At 41.3% G+C, this 24,004-nt stretch overlaps 1 protein-coding gene across 3 annotated transcripts; it reads left to right on the plus strand.

The window, feature by feature from the left end:
• Window positions 1-845: 845 nt before the first annotated feature.
• Window positions 846-17,841, plus strand: MS4A7 (membrane spanning 4-domains A7). 3 transcript variants are annotated; one of them, XM_049892093.1, is made up of 7 exons: window positions 846-1,084; window positions 7,193-7,352; window positions 9,094-9,228; window positions 10,697-10,753; window positions 13,622-13,822; window positions 15,398-15,499; window positions 16,297-17,841. In XM_049892093.1, exons 2-7 carry the CDS (start codon window positions 7,206-7,208, stop codon window positions 16,369-16,371), a joined length of 717 nt encoding a protein of 238 aa, XP_049748050.1. In that variant the 5' UTR covers window positions 846-1,084; window positions 7,193-7,205; the 3' UTR covers window positions 16,372-17,841. The 3 variants fall into 3 exon arrangements, with proteins under 3 accessions (XP_049748050.1, XP_049748051.1, XP_049748052.1); XM_049892094.1 differs by having other exon boundaries at window positions 846-972; XM_049892095.1 differs by lacking the exon at window positions 15,398-15,499.
• Window positions 17,842-24,004: the final 6,163 nt, after the last annotated feature.

The raw sequence follows: 24,004 nt of genomic DNA on the forward strand, positions 1-24,004 counted from the left end.
GTGGTTCTACTCTGTCCTATAGCGTCGCTCTGAGTTGGAATCGGCTTGATGGTAGTGGGTTTGGTTTTGGTTTACGTTTCCTTGTCTCTCAGTAGCCAAATTGAGAGTATTTGGAGCACATGGTACCACCATTTGCTAGTCCAGGCTGCAGTTCCCAGAGGCTTCCTAATCCCTCCCATTCTGACCAAAGGCTGTTCTCCAAAGAACCTTACAAGGAATGTGAAAGTGGCAACAGTATCCCCTCAGTAATCCATACTGCCCAGAGTCTGAGGCTCTGCCCCCACCTCCAATCCACTTGTATCCTCCCAAGATATGCCTAGACAGTAAGCATGAGGTTAAGAAGCTATGAAGCCAGAGATGGAATAAAGTGGCAGCCAAAAGATGTAATAAATAGACAGTGAGTCCCCTCACATTGTTTTCTGTTTGCCAAGACCCTGGGGAATGGGAAAATAAATAAATTCTTCCAAATGCAAAATGAATATAATTATCGATATTTATTGTTTCTTGAGTGCCTACATTGTGCAGGCTCTTTACATCCTTTCTCTTTAATTCTCCCAACAGCTGTAGTGGAATTATTATCAACCCCTCTCGAATATGGAAAACTCAGACTAATAGGAGCTAGATGACTTACCTTGCTCCAGATAGGAATTGGTGGGAAATAATTCTACCCTGGGAGTGTGCGACTCACTCCTCTGTGTGTAGCTCTTCCTCTTATGTTACTTCTATCTCATGTCATTTTTCCAGACAAGCAAAATTTAGAAAGAGGAAGCAGAGGCACATTTCATAATTCAACCATCTGTAAGTACAGCAAAATTCATATCCTGTGTGATAAAGGGACAGGAAGTCTTAGAGGTTGGAGAGCAGAGCAGAGAGGGTGTGCTATCAGGAACAGCCAGTGGGAGGTTCTGGCTAAGAGCCCCGGGGTGAGCTGGGCCACCAGCCATAATACATAGGACTGGCCTGCAAGCACAGGTAGGCACCTTGACTTGGCTTATGACTCTTGGAGAGATTATGTGCTTTTGAATAGACAGCTGGTATACCAAGATTCTCATCCTGTCTTGGCTACTGACCTCCTCATAAGTTGGTGAGTCATTCCCCAATTTGGGCTTCAGTTTACTTATTTTCCAAATAATAGCATGGGTGAAACAACCTTAACTAGTTGCTGTCAAGTTGATTCCGACTCATGGCCACCCCAGGTATGTCAGAGTAGAACTGTGCTCCATAGGGTTTTCAGTGGCTGATTTTTCAGAAGTAGATCACCAATCCTTTCTTCTGAGGTGCTTCTGGGTGGACTCAAACTGCCAACCTTTCAGTTAGGAGACAAGCATGTTTACCGTTGACACCACCAAGGGATTCTGAAACAACCTTTGGGTTTCCTTAAAGTTTTGAGGTAATGATTTTCAATTCTCTGCATTTCCATGGTGTGTCACTCATTCTAACACATAGAGTGCTCTCAACAAAAACTGTGCAACTACATTAAGTCCTGAATCAGGACCCACAACTCTGTTCTCATTCTGTAATGGAGAAAACTGCTATGTGCAGAGCTGTGGGCCTCCAGTCCACAATTTGTCTCCAAAGTGGGAGTTTTTTTAGAACTATCTTGAAAAAGTGTGGACCACTCCAAGTTTGTATTTACTAGGTAAATGTGGAGGGACAAAGCATCAGCCTGTTGTATTTGGCGGAGATAATGGCACTAGACTGGAAACTTCCTATGAAACCAGAGATAATCTACTGAAAAGTAGAAATGTGTCAAAAATTTAAGTATCATATTTAAACTCAGTAAATCGACTTCTATGCATTGATCTAAGGAGATTATTGGACAAGCAATGCACCACAGGGGTACAAAGATGTTCATCAGAGCACTGGTCATAATGGTAAAAATATAGAAACAACACAAATAACCATGAATATGTGACTGGTTAAATGAATCTTGAAATATCCATTCATTGGAATATACCATTCAGTTTTTAAAGTTAGGGTTTTTATTAAATATAAGTATTTAATATATTTAATTTATATAGAAATTAATACAATATAGTATTAACATAAAAATATAATATAAATTATACAGTAAGTTATATAGATATATATTTTTTATTTGGGTTTTCATGTCAAAGATGTTCACAAAATAATGTTGAGTGCAAAAAGAATACTGCTAAGTGGCATGAATAGAAAGACTTCGTTTATGTAGAATTATGAACGCATATGAACATAGATAAGGACCCCCCGGTGGTACAGTGGTTAAGCACTCAGCTGCTAACCAAAAGGTTGGCAGTTCAAATGCACCAGCCTCTCCGCAGTAGAAAGAAGTGGTACTCTGCTTCCACAAAGATTACAGCCTTGGAAACCCTATGGGGCAGCTCTACTCTTTCCTATAGCATTGCTATGAATTGGAAATGACTTGATGGCAACGGGTATGAACATTTAAAAAGACAGAGGAGAGAAACAAAATGAGAGAGAAGAAAAACAAAAGAATTTAAAGGACGCGCATGAAACCATAGTTACTGCATGGCAAAAAAAAAAAAAAAAGAAAGAAAAATTCTGTTGCCGTCAAGTCGGTTCTGACTCCTAGTGACCCTATAGGACAGAGTAGAACTGCCCCACAGAGTTTCCAAGGAGTGCCTAATGGATTCGAACTGCTGACCTTTTGGAATTGCATGGTAGGTGGGATTTAAGGAATTTTTTTGTTTGTTTTCTTCTTAAATTTTGTTCCCTTTTTTATTGAATTTGCTACTTTATGTACTCTTTTAAACCAAGAATTAGAAAATAATAAAAGAAAACACATATACATGGTATCAGAGTGGGTTGTCACCAGTCTTGCAGTTCTTACCTTCAGGCTGGGAATCAAACATATCCTGTAGTCCTTATGTATAAGAAATGAAAAATACAGGAAGAAATCCAGAACTAGCAAAACTAGTTAATAAGGCTGGAAAGAATGAGAGGTCCTGTTGGCAGATTTGGGCTATTAAACCACAAGGAGCAAGGCAGAAGCTATGTTACCACAATATGGGGATAATTGTGGAGATAGAGACCTTCAATTCACACTCCCTAAGGTCACAATGTTCCTAGGGAAGAGCATAGGCTGGTCAGTTGTAGCCAGTGAGTTTCAGCTGTAGGGGAGGAGGCATGCAGAAACTGAGGATCAGACATAGCTAGACAGCCATCCCCAAACGTGTACGGGATATAGAAGAGCTATGATGTTAGACTGGCTGGTTTCAAATCTTGCCTCCACTACTTGCTGGATATACCAATCTGATGCAAACTATTAACCTCTCTAAGCTTCATTTTTCTAACCTTCCGAATTCAAATAGCAACAGCTCTAATCTCTGATAGCCATTGGGTAGCTTAAATGGGACCCCATGCAAGCTCTTAACAGAGTTAATTAGTAATTTTTTTTTTTTACTCAATAAAAGTTAACAATTATTATTTTATCTGGAACTACTGTTTAAACTTGAAACCTAGAATCTCTTCAAGTCTGATACTTTTTCCATTTCTCTAGCTTTAAAGATGTGCTGGAATTCTCAACAGAAGGGACCTAGAACCATCCAAGACAGCCTTGCCCCAACTCTACTACGGGAACTCAGTGTTAACACTATTCCTCCCCTGGTTTGGGACACCTCACCCATAGTTCTGCCCAGATTTCAAAATTCCAAGAAATGAAAATTAGCTCCTTTAACAAGGAGAACTTTATATATATTTTTAAATATTTTATTGCATTTTTTGGTAAAAGTTTACACAGGAAATTAAGTTCTCATTTAACAATTTCTATACATGTTGTTCAGTGATGTTGGTTACATTCTTCACAATATATCAGCCGTCTCGTTATTTCCATTTTGGTTGTTCTATTTCCATTAATCAAGCTTCCCTGTCCCCCCTTGCCTTCTCGTCTTTGGCCTAGGGTAAATGTTTACCATTTGGTTTCACCTAGACAATTATTTTGAGAAGTACAGTATTCACAGCTGATATTATTTATTTTATGGGTCAATCTGTCACTTGGCTGAAAGGTGACCTCTGGTAGTAGTTTGAGTTCCAAGATTAAAGAGTATCCCAGGGCAACAGTCTCTGGAGTTCATCTAGTCTCTACCAGTCCAGTAAGTCTGCACTTTTTTTAGGAATTTGAGTTTTGCTCTACATTTTTCTCCCATTCTGTCCAGGACCATCTATTGAGTCTCTGGTTGGAACAGTCAGTAGTGGTAGCTGGGCACCATCTAGTTCTTCTGGTCTGAAGGGAGATGATGTTATTCATGTCGATGATTGGTCTGTAGACTAGTTTCTTCTTTGAATCTTTGGTTTCCTTCTTTCTCTTTAGTTCCAGATGAGTAGATATCAATAGTTGTATCTTAGATGGCTGCTCACAAGCTTTTGAGACCCAGAGACTACTCACCAAACTCGGATGCAGAACACTGTCTTTATGAACTATATTATGCTAATGGACTGATCTGCCCCCTCAAGACTATAAGGAGACCTTTAGTTTTAATAACGCTTCAGATAAAATACTCAAATCACTTGGGAAACTTGACCAAGGCATAGATAGATTTAGGTAGAGGTCACTAATACTTATTTAGCATTGAGGAGCACCTGATAAAACTCAGAGAGTTGCAAGAAAAGGCACTCATCTATTCAAATCCTCATGAGTCCTTCATGATAGTATTATTGTCCTTCTTTTATATGTTATGAAACTGAGGATGAATCGGCAGAAATAATCTGTCCCTGGCTAGCTAGTAAATATCAGGGATGACATTCTAATGAGTTTTAGATACAGCTGATACATATTGAGTTTATCATGTGCCCTGCTCTATACTGAACCCACTACATGCATCATCTTGTCTTATCCTCACCACAAACCTATGAGGTGACTAAAATAATTTGCCTATGGTGAGTTTAAGAAGTCCCTGGGTGGTGCCAACGGTTAAGTGTTTGGCTGCTAACCGAAAGGCTGGAGGTTTGAGTTCATTCAGAGGCACCTTGGGAGAATGGCCTGGTGATCTACTTCTGAAAAGTTAGCCATTGAAAACCCTATTGAACACAGTTCTACTCTGACACGCATGGAATCGCCATGAGTCATGATCAACCGGAAGGCAATTGGTTAATTAGCACAGTGAGTTTAGTAGTAATTGGGGGAAATGAAACATAAGTATAGAACTGGACTGTAAGACATGTCCAGATGTGCAACTAGAGGGCACAGTCATTGGACTCTCTTTCACTAGTAATGAAATTTTGTGTGCCATTTCCAACCTGTATATGTCATATACTCCATTTCAGAGAGCCTGGAACACGTTGCTGTCAGGTTGATTCTGATTCACAGCGGCCCTATAGGTCAGAGTAGAACTGCCCCATAGGGTTTCCAAAGCTATACTATTTATGGAAGCAGACTGCCACATCTTTCTTCTGCATAGTGCTGGTGGGTTCGAACCACTGACCTTTCGGTTAGCAGCCAAGTGCTGAACCACTGTGCCACCAAGGCTCCTAAAAGAGCCTGGAACCATCTGACAACATTGAGGTGAAGTGACAGGGAGCAGAACTCTGGCACCTTCAGGTGACCTCAAGCCATTATCCAAACTGTGGCTCTCAGAAGGGAGAATGTTGTGCTGAAAACATATCTGGGGACCATCCCAGTGACTAAGCCCTGCTGCTGACACCACAGAGGCCCAGCTACCTTGCTGGACAGCAGACCACTGCTCTATATTACCACTGGAGATTGCAATGTTAGGAAGGAAGAAAGAGGGGTATGAGGAGAAGTCATGTGGTATAGAAGAAAATATCACAAGCTTCTGGGCCACAGCGACCCATTTCAGGTACTTCCCAGTATGCAAACACAGGCTAATTATAATTATATTTATTATTTATTAAGCACTTCCTATGCCCCAAGCTGAGTGCTTTGTGTAACTACAGTCATGTGCTGTCTATTTAGGCAATACTCTGACCCCGTATATCTCCGTGGTCCCATAAGGTTTTTGTTTGTTTTAAGAGATAGCAGTTCTATTTTTGTTTGTTATTTTCCCCTAATGGTTTTAAAGATCCCAAACCCCCAGAGTGAACAGGCAGCAGGGCTCCAGCGCACATTCCAATCCCACAGTGCCTCCCCTTCTGCCTCCTCCCCCTACCCTTCTTCCTGGCTTCATTCACCTGCCCAGCAGCGTTGCAGACGGTCACTCCTGGCGAAGGACAGTGCCTGCCAGCGGCTCCTCTGCCTCACCTCTCCACCCCACAGCCCCCAGCCTGGCTGTGCACAAAGTCCCAGTGAGGCTGCCAGCACAGCCCCTTCCAGGCTGCACGCTTAGCAAGGCTGGCCTCCTGTATCCAATGGACACAGCTCTCAGGCTTTGTCTGGAAGGCTCCCATGAGGTTTTAATAACTACGGATTGTACAAGACTGCCTGCATATAATAGGGTGTTTGCACAACATCGAAATCACATAACATCCTATTTCACAGGACGTATTCTTTTTTTTTTTTATCCTGGATATTAAGTGACACATGACTGTATTTCAAAAACAAAAGTCACTTGAACTTATTAGTCCAGAGTTTCTGTTGTGTAAAATGGGTTTAATAACTTTTCACTTGCAGAGTTGTTGTAAGAACTAGAGCTACTATGGCCTAGAGCCTGGAATTCAGCAGGAGTTCAATAAATGTTCAGATTAATAATCATTAAGTCAGTATAAACAAGGCGGCACTCTGGGTAGGAAAGGCCCTATATTGGAAAGAGAGCTGGAATAGGATTCACTCAACATCTTAACGGAAAGAAAATTAAGGCTAGGGTAGAGGACTAGGCAGTATACAAGGAGTATACATGCGCAGTCCTGGGGAACATGGTGTGGGAATGTGCCACAGGTGAGGAGGAGATACAGGGAGCAGGGAAGGGAAGCTGGAAGTAGGGGCTGCTGCAGGGAGAGAGGCAGATACACTAGGGCTGCAAAGCAAGTTCTGTGGGAAATGTTTGCCTCTCAGTTATGAGATTCTCCTAAAATTTTCCAGTTTTCTTCCAGTGGCATTCTTGTCTACAGTGGACAGATTTGGCAAGCATGCTAGCATTCCAAGGTTTCTACTGCTCCCCACGTTCTGTTTTGTTCCTAATACACAAGTCATCCCTTGGATAATGGGAAAGCACCTTATTAAGTTTCTGAAAAGTCCCTAGGAGGCTTATGACTTTCAGTGAAAACCGTGGGTCCTAACTGAGTTCACTGTCTCTTCCAGCAACATCAGCATCATGCTACCACAGCCCAAGACCAAGGGGACCTTTAACACCTTCATTCCAAAGGACATCAATATTCCCCAGAGAGAGAAACATGGACATACCTACCAAAAAGAGGATAATCTGAAGAGTGATCTGCAAAAAGAGGCCACAGTTCTTGGGGTAAATCCATCTCCTTACAGGAAGAAAACTGAGGGACTAGATTGTGAATGTATCCAGACTACAAATCTACAATGGACCTGGGAGAATATTTTGTTTTATTTTGTTTTGTTTTTTCCTTAGCTGACTCCAGGCTGGTTGGAACATAAAATGGGACTTTATAGAAAGACTATATCCTCCTTAGGCCTTTCTGTAAACTAATTAAAGTCATTATGTGTTTTTTCACCTGGATGCTACTCAATTAAGTTTCTCCTAATCTGCCTTTAGTATAGAAGAGATTTTGGAACTAACCATAAAATTTTACTCGGTATGATTCAGCTAGACCTTATTTGGACCTCATTTTTTTCAAACCCTTTGAGATGAGACAATCTGGACTCATCATACTTTTACTCCCTGAGTCACTACAAAGCTCCCAAGTGCTCTAGATTATCATCCCTTATATCCAGGACTATAATCCCCACATTGTTCTGAACATCCTCTTTTAAGAATCAATTCCTACCTGTTCCATCTTTGGAAATCTACCCAAATATATCCTCTGGAATTCAGGTTCGGTTAACACCGTAACTTGACTTCAAATTCTTTTCTCAAAGCCCCTTCATCTGTTGTGCAGTCAGAAATCCAGCTACCTCCTGAGGGGACTGGTTCTACTGCAACTCTCAGCTCTGGGCGTGGAGGTGAGGTTGGTATTCTCTTTGTTTCTCACAGATACTTCCAGATCAGTTTTTCTTCATCCCTAAAACCACCTACTTTAGAACCTCATGTGATCCTACTGTATAACTCACTTCCTCCGCTTTCACTTCTCCGGGTCATTCTATCGTATTCCTTGAAGATGTTGACCCCTAGATCACTGACTCTCCCTCCGGTAGAGTTCCTATCATAAACCTTGGCTATTTCAGTACCCATGTTGATGATCATTCCAATGCCCTGTCCTCTCAGCTCCTGAGTCATGCCCTGGGTCCTGTCAACAACAATAATGAAAAGCTCACCACTGTCTATATTTCATCTAATGAAATGGATAAGTGAAAACTAAATGAAGAAACCTGGATCTGGAAGCAAGAGTTCTTCTTTTAACAGCACCTCTTCCCTGATTCAGTTTCATCAACTATAGCTGGATAAAAGTCCTTTCTTTGCTTGCTTTGTGGTTTACTGTGATATACACATGACATAATGCATGGAGAACTGCTTTGTGCATGCTAAGTGGGTGCTTAGTTGTACAGTGATTTTATTTTGAGGTTTACCTTAGGTTTCTGTCAGAATCAGGCATTTGATCTGTAGAGCCAATGAGGCTGAGCAGAATAGGTTCTATGTCCACGTGTCTAACTTTTATCTTGGGAGTGGTAGGAAAAATATCTGTACTTCCCAGCTTTCTGTTGGGATGTAGAGGAAAAATTCAAGTGTTCCCAGGAGCACAGGAAGGGGAATGGGGCTGGAGCCACTGTAATAGACTTGAGGAGCTGTGAAAAATAGTGTTCGGGCTCTCCATGAGCAAGAACAAATGCCATTACTCAGTGATCGAACCAGCTTACTGCTAAAAGGAGGTCTTAAAATAAGAAGAGCCCTGATGATTTTTTACCACGAACAGCATACAGGTCATATCCAGGGCATATTCAAAAGCACCTGAAAGAAAACTTTGCATACCAAAATACATCCCTTTAGGATTTTTATGACAGTAAAAATAGTTGTCTTGGGGAGGTGAACTGAACCAATTCTTAAAATCCCTTTCCCCACCTAATTTGTCTTGCAGACTATCCAGATCCTATCTTGCCTGGTGATTTCAAGTTTGGGAGCAATTTTGGCTTCTGCTCCTTACGCTTCCCACTTCAAGCCAGAAGTTTCTACCATTTTGATGTCTGGGTACCCATTTGTAGGATCTCTGTGTGTAAGTAGAGTGTGGTCTCCAAGAGGGAACCTGCTTTATAAATGCTAACTTGGTGCTTTGTCATGGAGTAACTAAGTCCCTAAGAGGTTGGAACACAGAAAAAGAAGGCCAAGGCCTTAGACTTTCCCTCTGTTATCATCCCACATTATGTCTCTCCTGTGCAGGAAGAGGAGAAGAAGGGCTGGATCTGTCTTCTTGCATGAGCAGCCAAGAAAGGGGTTGGTGGGAGGCCAGAGGCAAGAGAGGAAGGTAATATAGTGGACATATCATATCGGTACAGCATTTCTTACCTGGCTCTGTTCCACATGCCTCTGGAAAAGTACCTTGATTTTTGCATGAGGCCTTTGGATTCATTCTATTTTAAAAATAATCCATCTGGTAGATAGAAAGTGAGGTCATTTCTAAACAATTTCTAATCAATAGATATCACTGGTTTGCAAAGAATTAGTGATGGTAGGATTCGTGAGGAAACAGGGGCACTCTTACTATGTGCTAAGGGGCAATTCTGAGTACTTGGAAAACCCTTTTAGTTGCCTTCTGCTCAATGGTTTATGAAGATCAGCCTAGAGGATTTTTTTTTTTAAGTAGTCTGAGCCACCTCACTCCCTCCCACAAAAGGTACAATTCTTTCCCATGTAATATCTTATACAAAGGAAAAAAAAAGAAATTCTGGGCAGATAAATTATACCAAGGCACCACCTCCGTGAGATCACACACAGAGACTCTGCTCCTGCCCCTAAAACATAATTTATCCTTGAATTTTCTAACACACATTGTCTTATGAAAGCTAGAATTAGTTCATGCTGGCAACACGAAATTCTCTTTGGACCTAACCAAACCCTAAGGTACAAGTATAACTGGTGTTTCAGCTTCTCAGAACAGCCTCCCACCACAAGCTAGATTCTTAATACCATTGGGATTGAATACTGACTTCTGGGGCTTTGTGATGGAAGACTTCTCACATCTGATCTTGCCTTTCCAGTTTTCCTCAGCTTCCAGAATGGCCCAGGCCACCTACATCAGTAGCTTGAAGCCCATGTGTTTCTGTGCCTTAGCCATTTCAGAATCCTTGCCTCAAGTGCTTCTGTTGGCTGCTCCCATCTTTCTATCCCTTCAAGTCATTGGCCTATCTCATCCTCGTCTCTGTCAACACTGTAATTTAGCACCTCTCTTCCCTTCCTCATACACCTTCTTTCCTGGCCTCCTCAGGTCCTAGGATTTGTACTACATAGATCTTTCTCCTCTCTGTGCCTGCCCATTCTTCAAAATCAATGAGAGAACCCTGAGGGCAGAAATTGAGCCTTCCTGTCACTTTTTTTTTTTTGTCACTATGGACCCACACCATTCTTGCAGTGTTAGCTCCCTTAAAGTTTTTCAACAATACTTATTGACTGAATGATTGACCGTAACATGGTAGCCACATTTCCACAAAACAATTGAACTGACCATTTCTCTCTTTTCTGACCAGTTTGTCATTACTGGATCCCTCTCAATTATCTCTGGGAAAAAATCAGCTGAGGACTTTGTAAGTATGAAAACCATCAAATCTCCTTTTTTCAGAGTTAACTTTTCTAGCCAAAAAAAATCTCCATTTTACAGTTTAGGGAAATGAGGCTCAGAGCAGGTGAGGGAGACCAAGGACTGCTGCTGGCCCATGGTAGAACTAGTTGTATAGCCAAGATTTCTTGCCTTCTGTAGGTACTTCTGTATCATATTTTAAGTTTGGAGGGAGTTTACTTAAGTTGTTTAAGCATTAGAAATTTTCAAATATACTACAATGATAGATAGCTTCATGGGTGAGAATCAGCATAAAGCCCATTCCCAGGAGTTGGAGATAGATTATATCCCTGCTTTCCCACTTCTCCATCATTTATGATACCAGCCACCCACAAGACGCTCTCTCTCTCTCTGCCCCTAGCCACCCAGGGGTAGGTCAGAACACACCATCCTTGGGTGTGTTCATTCACTGGAACAACTCACAGAGCTCATGGAAGATATTGTAACTACTAGTTTTATTATAGTAAAGGATATAAATCAGGATCATCATGAGGAAGAGATCCATGAGCAAGATCTGGAAGGTTCCCAGTGTGGAGCTGCTATGTCTTAGAGAGGGAACACCACCCTCCTTTCACCAGTCTGGATGTTCTCTGAACCTTAGTATTCTGGGCTTTCTTGGCCAGTCTTGCATGATAGGCTAAATCGTGCTTTCTGAGGCTAGTTGTTACGGGCCTTCCAACTGAGTCCTTTCGGGTCTGGCCAGCCCCCCTCTCAAGCACAAATCCTTAGGTGTGGCCTGGAAGTCCCAGACCAAGCCACACCCCCCCCGCCCTTACTCTAAGGGTTATTTGTCCAGAGACAAGGACAAAGGACACGCTACTTAGGGTGAAACTAAGTCTTTTATGTATCGTAGACTCAAGGACCCTGGTTGCACAGTGGTTAAGCACTTGGCTGCTAATCAAAATGTCAGCAGTTCAAACCCACCAGCCATTCCGCAGGAGAAAGATGTGGCAGTCAGCTTCTGTCAAGATTTAGGGCCTTGGAAACCCTATGGAGCAGTTCTACTCTGTCCTATAGGGTTGCTATGAGTTGGAATTGACCACAGTGGATTTGGGTTTTATCTTAGACTCTTTTCAACCTGTTACCTTGACCACTGAATAAGGTGGTAAGGAGTATGGTGGGAGTTCCTTTACTGCCCAAGAGATGATGTTGGCATCTTCATTTGGACTGGAAGAGACTATCACCATCCAAAAAACTATCCTTGGTAATTGGGGTGACCAAGAAAAACTAAGGGGAAAGTAAGATGGTGGAAGAATGAGGGTAAGCAAATGTGTATTCTTGTCTGCAAAGGTTTCTAGAGAGTACATGGAATGGTAGTAGGAGAGGCAAATCTGTGATGTCAACACTGACAGAAGAGCTGAAGGCAGGTGGTACTGCTCAGGTCACTGCCAATATCTCTTTTGATTTCCTCAAAATCCTTAGAATCATTCTATTGCCTTAAAGGTTCTAGAAAATGACCTTTGGTCCCTCCTGGGGAACCCAATCTATGTTTTCTCCTTACATAAAGCAGGAGCCGCTTCAGAAAAAAAGACAGACGCAAGCTAGAGAAGTTAGAATACCTACCTATAAAAGGATCAAACCTATGAGAACACAACCCATCATACCGTCTTCTGGGTCATAGTCTACATTTTGGGGAAAGGGCTCTCCCAGAATAAGAGGATTCCTTTGCAAAGACACTGATTTTCCAGGCTCTGTGCCAGGTTCCCAGGACATGCTCTTCTCTGTTTGAGCATCATTGGAAGTAAACTGTGTTAGGGATGGTAGTTGCCCTGTCCTCTTCTCTCTTGTCCTATACCTACATGGCTTGAAGAGCTGGGTCACCAAAGGAAAAGCAGCCTGATTGGGACAGGGGAGTGCCTTCGCTCAGAGCTGCCACATGGGCAACGGAGCCCGCATGTTGTCATGAGTCCCACATGTGGAGCCCACATGATTGTCAGCTCATCCCAAACATGGTTTTCCTTATCTGTATATTCAGGGGAGTTGGGAAGCCACTTAAGAGATCAGAATGTTTGTCTTACACATTTTATAAAGGAGGAAACTGAAGCTCAGAGTAGGGAGGAAGTTGTTCAAGCATGCAGAAGGGGTCAGGGACAGAGCTGAGACTGCAGTCCAGGTTTTCTGCTTCTAGGTCCAGAGCTCTGACCCCGTCCCATGCTGTCACTTACACTGTTAACTCTTCAAAACCTGGTGTCCTAGTCCTTAGGATTACACGGCAGCTTCAAGCATTACGAGCACATACCAGTCTCATACACCTTCTATGTGTCTTCATCCATGACCTTGGGAACTTCCTGTGTCAGGATGTGGCTTTTCCTTGAGTCGCCTTTGTGGGTGTGTGGCAGAGGCAAAGTGAATGGTTGTTATGGAGAAGAACAAAGGCCTCTGTTGCTCCCTCCCTTCCCACACCCACTGTTTGTGGGGGAAGTAGCTATGGTCTGGTAATTCCTTGTTTCTAAGAGGGTTTTTAAGAGGGTGAAGGAGAGAGCCACTGAGTCCTAACCCACACACATCTGGCCCTACCATCTAAGGAAATTGAAGGTATATGCTTGCCTGGTGTTCCCAGCCTGGGAAAAGAGTGAAGGAGACAGAACTCCTGTCCCCAAGAAGAAAATTATTCATACATTCTCTCATTCAACACACATTTAGTAATTATATCAGGTGACACAATAGACAGTGAGAAGGGATAGAAGGATGAATAAAAAATCTGTGCCCCCTATGAGTGCATAAATTAAAGGGAGAAGCAGATGCAGGAAAGCACTGTTGCAGTGCAATGGACAGAGGGATAATGGCTGTAGGGCTGTGTCGGTGATGAGGGCCCAATGCAGACTTTCTCTTCCAGGCCATGAGCAGCCTGACCTCAAATGCATTGAGCTCTGTAGCTGCTGGAACAGGCTTCATCCTCCTCACTGACAGCCTGGTAGCCCTGGGGACTGCCTCTCAGCAGTGTGACTCAGAGAATCTTTCATCATTGCCTTACTCAGACTACTACTACTCAGTATATGAAGCCAAGGACTGTCTCTTGGCCAGTGCCAGTCTAACAGTAAGTATTTCCAGACTGAACATCCTGTCATGTGAAATCTCAGCATGCCTCCTTTGCATAATCTTTGCTTTTTTAGATGTTGCTATTTCTGTTGTTCTGAATACTGGAGGCAGACAGAAAACACAAATATATATGACTGAATGAGATCTCTTAGCTGGGCTTATGATATGGGGAGTGTGTTGTGTAAAGTCAAAAATAAAATAAAGGCAGTGGGAAATCTATTCCCTTCAGTAGTCTTTCTTCAAAAAAAAAAAAAAAAAAAAAAGGTAGTCTTTCTTAAGTAGCAAATATTCCAACCTCAGCAGGTTTAACTCTCTAGGTTCCCCGATGGTTGAACAGATATTATCTCCTCAACATAGGCAGAAATACCGTCTCTTTATTTGTATTTTATTTAGCTTTGTGATTATCTCCTCTGGGTCGCTTTGCTGGGGTGAGAAGCCCCTTCCCCTTAGAGATGCTTGTCTTCTGATTGTCAGTGAGAACAGAGCGTGGGTCTGAATTTGGGACGAGGATAAACCACTCAATGCTTAGTTCCATCAAGTGCATGCCTGTGTATGCTAATTAAGTGAAGCACAGAGGATGAATCTTAAACCCAAACACAAAATGATTATATTTTGGCCCAGTAGGACTGGCAGAGACTGAAAGGGGGATGGGAGATGGCTCACCAAGGGATTCAGCTCCTAGCAGAAATGCTAACATCCCTGAGCAGCATTCTTTGTGCCACCCTTTCCCCAACCTTGATGGTCACCACCTGTTGATGGTGACAATCCTGGCTTAGTCAATCCTCTCTTTGTATACAGACTCGTGATTTTAAAACCATAGACCTGTGGCTCTTTAAGGAGAAAAATTTTCCTCTGTGACTCCTCCTAGTAGGGGCAGGGGACACAAAGGCAATACAAGCAGTCCCCAGGTTATGGTCATTCGACAGACAACTTGTACTTAAGAACAGACTGCCATAAAACCTATTATATTAAAAATTTGAGTCAAATACATACAATGATTCATATTTACGCATGCATATACTATTTTGTGACACTCATGAAAACATTGTGTGGTTTGGAAGTGTTTCAGTGTTTTATATGCACCAAAAAACCAAACCAAACCCGGTGCCATCAAGTCGACTCCAACTCATAGTGACTCTTATAGGACAGAGTAGAACTGCCCCATAGAGTTTCCAAGGAGCACCTGGTAGATTCGAACTGCCGACCCTTTGGTTAGCAGCTGTAGCACTTAACCACTACACCAGGTTTTCCTTTATATGCACAGAAAGGTAAAATATATACTATATACAAACATTGGACTAACTGACACTAAATAAGAACCGTATGTACCTGTTCTGACTTACCTGCAAATTCGACTTAAACACAGATTTAGGAAAGGATCTCGTTAGTAACCTGGGGACTGCCTTTGTCTCTTATTCCCTTTAATCTCTTCTGCTAAGAGATTCAAAAGAGAAAGCAGAAAAGGGTACTGAATGATTTTCTTTGACCCTTATTCTCTCCATTGCTACCTTCATCCCCCAGTCTCCTGTCAGTCAAGCACAAGAGCTGGCTTATGTCATGCCCTGTTTTACAGGGTTTGCTGGTGGTGATGCTTGTCTTCACTGTGCTGGAACTCTTACTAGCTGTATATGCATCTCTCCTTTGGTGGAAACAGGTCCACTCCAGCAACCCTGGTGTGAGTATATTGACATGTCAGATGATACCTGCTGTGTCCCAAGGTCTGAGCTATGATGATCCAGGCCCAAGAAGTGGCAGAAAGAGGACTCAGTTGTTGGTCATGACCATGTGGAAGGTGACTTTTACAGTGGGAAATGAGTTGAATAAACAGGCTGCTTCGTGATGATACATTGGTCAGCTGAGAGCAGCTGGTGCCTACTGGGAAGCAGACCAGTGGAGAACTACTGAATATGAAGTTAGTCGACTTAGAAATCTCCTGTTTCAACCCCTTTTGAGAAAACTAAGGCTTGCCCAAAGTCACAGGGGGAATTAATGATGCAAACTAATGGGCTGAGATTGAGAACTTGCATTCCCTGAATCTTGTCGGAACACAGCCACCTTCCTCCCTTGAAAGTCTCCATAGCAAAGTGTCCTGGCTAATGTGATTAGATTTTACTAGGACATCTCTATTTATGCTTTTTGTGCTCTCCTCATAGTTCTTGGTATTATAATTTTAACATACTTTTGTTTCTTCTCAAAGCTATAGCAAAATGTTGTCAAATCCGATTATACAGAATTTGTAAAGGGATTCAATAAGTTATAATTCAACTTGGATTTTATTAGAAAAAGGAAAAATTATTAGCAGGCTGGGGGATGATATTCATTCAAACTAATATTGGTGTAATTGTACGTGATGGTTAAGCTGGAAGAGCTATTGTTATGCAAAATCTGAGGGGAAGGCATTATAAATATACAATATAAAAAAGGCTCTAAAATCAGAGTTAAAGATCCACTAACACATTTTATCTTTTCCAGAGTGCATTTTTCCTGCTTCAGTCCCAAAAGCATACACAATACGTCAAAAAGTGTTCTTCAAGGTCATGGATATGAGCAACTGTTGGTGTCAGAGGGACAAACAGAACACCAGTGCTGTTGCAAAGCGTGCCGAGACATTCCTGAAATCTCAGCTACTTTGGAGACTAAGAAAATTTAAAAACACACACACTTTGTTTTGTATTTGTTGAACATGAATCATTTTATTTCTCTTGCAAATAATTTCCTAAAAGCCCAGGTCAGTAAAATTTTACTAGTCAGTCTTCGAAAATGGCCATAAACTGTATCAGCTCTTCTGGGTAAGCTTTGAGTCGGAATCGATTCGACAGGAATGGGTTTGGTTTACACGTAAACTGTGCAGAAAGTGACGAAGAGAAAATATGCTCTCTTTTGGGCTCTTTGTTCCTGGTGTGAACGGATGAAGTCATAGTGGTTATGCAGACCCCATTTCTGTATCATTTTCACACTCATGTTGTTCAAATATCTTAGGGATTGCAAGAAAATCTTAATTAAAAATGTTTTGTTAATGGTCTGACTGAGACTGGAAGGATCCCGGAAGTCATGTTCCCAGACCTTCTGTTAGCCCAAGAAAGGAATCATTCCCAAAGCCAACTCTTCAGACAGGGATTGGACTGGATTATACAATAGAAAATGATACTGGTGAGGAGTGAGCTTCTTGGCTCAAGTAGACACATGAGACTATGTGGGCAGCTCCTGTCTGGAGTGGAGATAAGAAGCCAGAGGGGGACAGGAGCTGGCTGAATGGACACGGAAATACAGGGTGGAGAGAAGGAGCATGCTGTCTCATTAGGGGGAGAGCAACTAGGAGTATATAGCAGGGCATATATAAATTTTTGTATGATAGACTGATTTGATTTGTAAACTTTCACTTAAAGCACAATTAAAAAAAGTTTGATTGACTTAAAACACAACCTAAAAAAAGTGTATATATATGTTTTAAAAAATTATATGACTCCTTTCTGTCTCATTTCTTTTAGTTCTTCAAAACTCAGCCTCAGTGAAATTTTCCCCCGCCAACCTACTTAAAACTGTAACTTTCTTTTACCTTTGCTTGCTTATATTTTTCATCATAGCACTTACCACCAGCTGACACAGTATGTATTCTATTTGTTCATTGCATGCCTACTCTTACTAAGCTCCATTAGGGCACTCACTTACCAGTCCTTGCTGAGGTTTTTAGCTCCTATTTCAGTGTGTGTGTGTCTGTGTGTGTGTGTGTGTATTTTAAACTGGGAGCTGCTGTTAGTTGCCAAGTTGATTCTGACTCATGGTGACCCCATACGTGCAAAATAGAACTGCTCCATAGAGTTTCTAAGGCTCTGACTCTTTGGAAGCAGGTTGCCGGGCCTGTCTTCCAAGGTGCCTCTCTGTGAGTTCAAACCACCAAACTTTAGTCATAAAGCACTTAACTGATTTGTGCCACCCACAGACTCCAAAAACTGAGATAGAAGGACCTTGAAAATATCCCTTTTTCCCACGAGCCAAGAAGTGCAATAAATTTTATATTTTATCCAGGATCCATTTTTGTTTGTCTAATTTTTGCTATTAGTAGAAAAATCCTTCAGAATATCTAATTCACCAAATCACTGCATTTTATGCTTCCCAACCCCCAGTCTGGTTGTTACTCATTTGCCCACAAATGTCACCACCATCCACTCAGTTTCAAGAGTCAGAAAATTGGGAGTCATTCTTGACACCTTCCTTTGCCTTGCTACACATTCAGTTTAGGAATCCAGCTAGGCAAGAGCCATTCATTAACAGGAAGATCTAATAAACTCATTGCAAGAAAAGGAGTGAATGATTTTAACCAACTCCACATAGTTAACATACATACCAGAATTCAGAGCTCTCATTCTTGATAAAAGAAGTGCAGGTGCCCCCTCCCCAAGGGGGTAACCCAGAAGCAGTGGCTGGTCCACACATGCTCATGTCCTCCTCACATGCTCTCCAATCCTTCCTCTCATCTTAGCCAGCCAGAATGAGAAATTGCCCTGGATGGACTGATGAAGTAAGCAGCCAAGTTGAGAAATCAAGGAACTGAGGGTAGTTTCTAGGATCTGAAGGTAGCCTCCAGCCAGCAAAAAGTTGGGTCCCACAGTCACAGAGTCGCAAGAAAAAGAATCTGCCAACAACTTAAAAGAGCCTGGAAGTGGGTTCTTCCTAGTTGAGCCTCCAAATGAAAATGCAGCCCGCATGACACCTTGATTTTAGCCTTGTGAGATCTTGAGCAAAGGCACCTACCTAAGCCATGCCTTAACTCCTGGCTCATGAAAACTGTGAGATGATAAATTCTTGTTATTTTAAGCCACTAAATTTGTAGTAATTAGTTACATGGCAAAGGAAAACTTATACTCTCTGGATGAGAGCATGGAATCTGGAACAAGAAAAAAAAAAAACCTGTTGCTGTCGAGTCGATTCCGACTCATAGCGACCATATAGGACAGAGTGGAACTGCCACATAGTGTTTCCAAGGAACAGCTGGTGGATTCGCACTGCCAACCTTTTGGTTAGTAGCTGAATGCCTAACCACAGCATCACCACAGCTCTGGAACAAAAAGGCCAAGTCCATGTAAAGCAAGCTTTAATAGAAGTCAAAGTATCAAAATACTACAAAGCATCTTTTCTGAAGATAAAGTCATAAAAGTAGAAATCAATAACAGAAAAAAACAAGGGAAAAAATCAAACACATGGAAGCTGAACAACACCTTCCTCAAAAACTACTGGGATTAGAAGAAATTAAGGACAGAATAAAGAAATTTACAGAATCAAATGATAATGTAAACACATCCTACCAGAACCTGTGGGACATAGCAAAAGTCATACTCTGAGGTCAATTTATAGCAATAAACGCACACATCCAAAAAAGAAGAAAGGGCCAAAACCAAAGCATTAACCCTACAACTTGAACAAATAGAAAGAGAGCAGCAAAAGAAGCCCTCAGGCACCAGAAGAAAACAAATAATAAAAATTAGAGCAGAATTAAATGAAATACAGAATAGAAAAACAATTGAGTTAATAAGACAAAAACCTGATTCTTTGAAAAGATCAACAAAATTTATAAACAATTGGCCAAACTGACAAAAGAAACACAGAAGAGGAAGCAAATAACTCAAATAACTGGAATAAGAAATGAGATGGGCAATATCACAACAGATCCAACTGAAATTAAAAGAATCATAACAGAATACTATGAAAAACTGTACTCTAACAAATTTGAAAACCTAGAGGAAATGGGGAAACCCTGGTGGTGTAGTGGTTAAGAGCTATGGCTCCTAACCAAAAGGTCAGCAGTTCAAATCCACCAGGAACTCCTGGGAAACTCTATGGGGCAGTTCTATTCTGCCCTATAGGGTCACTATGAGTCGGAATTGACTCAAAGGCAATGAATTTTTTTTGGTTAGAGGAAACGGACAAATTTCTAGAAACACACTACCTACCTAAACTAAAACAAACAGAGGTAGAACAACTAAATAAACCTATAACAAACAAAGAGATTGAAAAGGTAATTTTAAAAAGTCCCAACAACAACAACAAAAAAAAGCCCTGGCCCTGATGGCTTCACTGGAGAATTCTACCAAACTTTCAGAGAAGACTTAACACCACTACTACTAAAGGTATTTCAGAGCATAGAAAAGGACAGAATACTCCCAAACTCATTCTGTGAAGCCACCATATTCCTGATACCAAAACCAGGTAAAGACTCCACAAAAAAAGAAAATTACAGACCTATATATATCCCTCATGAAGTTAGATGAAAAATCCTCAACAAAATTCTAGCCAATAGAATTCAACAACATATCGAAAAAATAATTTACCATGACCAAGTGGGATTCATACCAGGTATGTAGGGATGGTTCAACATTAGAAAAACAGTCAATGTCATCCATCACATAAATAAAACAGAAGACAAGAACCACATGATCTTATCACTTCATGCAGAACAGGCAGTTGACAAATTCCAACACCAATTCATGACAAAAACTCTCAGCAAAATAGGAATAGAAGGGAAATTCCTCCACCTAATAAAAGGCCTTTACATAAAGGCAACAGCCAACATCATCCAAAATGGAGAGAATCTGAAAGCATTTCTCATAAGAACGGGAACCAGACAAGAATGCTCTTTATCACCACTCTTATTCAACATTGTGCTGGAACACATCGTACCACAACAATTAGGCTAGAAAAAGAAATAAAGGGCATCCAAATTGGAAAGGAAAAAGTAAAAGTATCTCTATTTTCAGATGATGTTGATACACAGAAAACCCCAAAGAATCCACAAGAAAACTACGAGAACTAATAGATTTCAGCAAAAAGTATCAGGATACAAGATAAACATTTAAAAATCAGTTGAATTCCTCTACACCAACAAACAGAACTTCGAAAAGGAAATCACCAAATCAATACCATTTACAACAGCCCCCAAGAAGATAAAATACTTGGGAGTAAATCTAACCAGAGATGTAAAAGACTTATACAAAGAAAGCTACAAGACACTACAGCAAAAGAGAACTACGTAAGTGGAAAAACATACATCGCTTGTGGATAGAAGACTCAGCAGTGTGAAAATGTCTATTCTACCCAAAGCTATCTATACATACAATGCAATCACAATCCAAATTCCAATGGCATTTTTAATGAGATGGAGAAACAAATCACCAACTTCATACGAAAGGAAAAAGGCCCCAGATAAGTAAAGCATTACTGAAAAAGAAGAACGAAGTGGGAGGCCTCACACTACCTGATTTTAGAACCTATTATACCACCAACTTAGTCAAAACAGCCTGGTACTGGCACAACAACAGATACATAGATCAATGGAACAGAATTGAGAACCCAGATGTAAAATCATCCACCTATGGTCAGCTGATATTTGACAAAGGCCCAGTCAGTCTCTTTAACATATGGTGTGGGCATAACTGGATATCCATCTGCAAAAAAATGAAACAAGACCCATACTTCACACTATGCACAAAAACTAAAAATGGATCAAAGATCTAAATATAAAATCTAAAATGATAAAGATCATAGAAGAAAAAGTAGGGTCAAAGCTAGGAGCCCTAATACATGGCATAAACAGTATAAAATATTACTAACAATGCGCAAACACCAGAACAGAAACTAGACTGGGAGCTCCTAAAAATCTAACACTTCTGGTCATCCAAAGACTTCAACAAAAGAGTAAAAACACAACCTACAGACAAGGAAGAAATTTGGGGCTGCAACAAATCAAATCAGGGTCTAATCTCTAAAATCTACAAGATACTGCAAAACCTCAACAACAAAAAGACAACCCAATTAAAACATGGTCAAAGGACACGAAGAGGCACTTCACCAAAGAAGATACTCGGGTGGCTGACAGATACATGAGGAAATGCTCACAAAATCATTAGCCATTAGAGAAATGCAAATCAAAACTACAATGAGATACCATCTCATCCCAACAAGGCTAGCATTAATCCAAATAACACAAAATAATAAATGCTGGAGAGGTTGTAGAGAGACTGGAACATTTGTACATTGCTAGTGGGAATGTAAAATGGTAAAACCACTTTGGGGAGATCGATTTGGCACTTCCTTAAAAAGCTAGAAATAGAAGCACCATGTTGTTGTTGTTGTTGTTAGGTACCGTCGAGTCAGCTCCGACTCATAGCAACCCTATGCACAACAGAACGAAACACTGCCTGGTCCTGTGCCATCCTTACAATCGTTATGCTTGAGCTCATTGTTGCAGCCACTGTATCAATCCACCTCGTTGAGGGTCTTCCTCTTTTCTGCTGACCCTGTACCCTGCCAAGCTTGATGTCCTTCTCCAGGGACTGATCCCTCCTGACAACATGTCCAAAGTATGTAAGACGCAGTCTCGCCATCCTTGCTTGTTCGTTTTTTTTTTTTGGCAGTCCATGGTATATTCAATATTCTTCACCAACACCACAATTCAAAGGCGTCAACTCTTCTTCGGTCTTCCTTATTCATTGTCCACCTTTCACATGCATAGGATGCGATTGAAAATACCATGGCTTGGGTCAGGTGCACCTTAGTCTTCAGGGTGACATCTTTGCTCTTCAACACTTTGAAGAGGTCCTTTGCAGCAGATTTGCCCAATGCAATGCGTCTTTTGATTCCTTGACTGCTGCTTCCATGGCTGTTGATTGTAGATCCAAGTAAAATGAAATCCTTGACAACTTCAATCTTTTCTCCACTTATCATGATGTTGCTCATTGGTCCAGTTGTGAGGAATTTTGTTTTCTTTATGTTGAGGTGTAATCCATACTGAAGGCTGTGGTCTTTGATCTTCATTAGTAAGTGCTTCAAGTCCTCTTCACTTTCAGCAAGCAAGATTGTGTCATCTGCATAACGCAGGTTGTTAACGAGTCTTCCTCCAATCCTGATGCCCCATTCTTCTTCATATACTCCACCTTCTCGTATTATTTGCTCAGCATATAGATTAAATAGGTATGGTGAAAGAACACAACCCTGCCGCACACCTTTCCTGACTTTAAACCGATCAGTATCCCCTTATTCTGTCGGATCAACTGCCTCTTGATCTATGTAAAGGTTCCTCATGAGTACAATTAAGTGTTCTGGAATTCCCATTCCTCGCAGTGTTATCCATAGTTTGTTATGATCCACACAGTCAAATGCCTTTGCATAATCAATAAAACACAGGTAAACATCCTTCTGGTATTCTCTGCTTTCAGCCAGGATCCATCTGACATCAGCAATGATATTCCTGGTTCCACATCCTCTTTGGAAACCGTATGATCCAGTAATCCCACTCCTTGGAGTATAGCCTCAAGAAATAAGAGCCATCACACAAATAGACATATGCACACCCATGTTCATTGCAGCACTGTCCACAATAGCAAAAAGATGGAAACAACCTAGGTGACATCAGTGTATGAACAGATAAATTATGGTATGTTCACACAATGAAATACTACGCAATGATAAAGAACAGCGATGAATCCGAGAAACATCTCATAACATGGATGAATCTGGAAGGCATCATGCTGAGTGACATTAGTCAAATGCAAAAGGACAAATATTGTATGAGACCATTATTATAAGAACTTAAGAAAAGGTTTAAACACAGCAGAAAACACTTCTTCATGGTTATGAGGGTAGGGAGGGAGGGAGAGAGGTATTCACTAACTAAATAGTAGACAAGAATTATTTTAGGTGAAGGCAAGAGTAACACAGTGGACTAAACCAAAAGCTAAGAAGTTTCCTGAATACAAACGAACACTTCCAGAGACAGAGTAGCAGGGACGGAGGTCTGGGGGCCATGGTTTCAGGAGACATCTGGGTCAATTGACACAACAAAGTTTATCAAGAAAAGGTTCTGCATCCCACTTTGGTGAGTAGTGCCTGGGGTCTTAAAAGCTAGGAAGCGGCCATCTAAGATGCATCATTTGGTCCCAATGCACCAGGAGCAAATGAGAATGAAGAATACCAAAAACATAAGGAAAATATGAGCCTAAGAGACAGGAAGTGCCACATAAACCGGAGGCTCCATCAGTTTGAGACGAGAAGAACTAAGTGGCGCCTGGTAGCACTGATGACCACACTGACAGGGAACACAACAGAGAATCCCTGACAGAGCAGGAGAAAAGGGGGTGCAGAACTCAAACTCTAGTAAAAAGATCAGACTTAATGGTCTGACTGAGAC

This window comes from Elephas maximus, chromosome 7 (assembly GCF_024166365.1).
Source record: "Elephas maximus indicus isolate mEleMax1 chromosome 7, mEleMax1 primary haplotype, whole genome shotgun sequence".
Lineage (NCBI taxonomy): Eukaryota > Metazoa > Chordata > Mammalia > Proboscidea > Elephantidae > Elephas > Elephas maximus.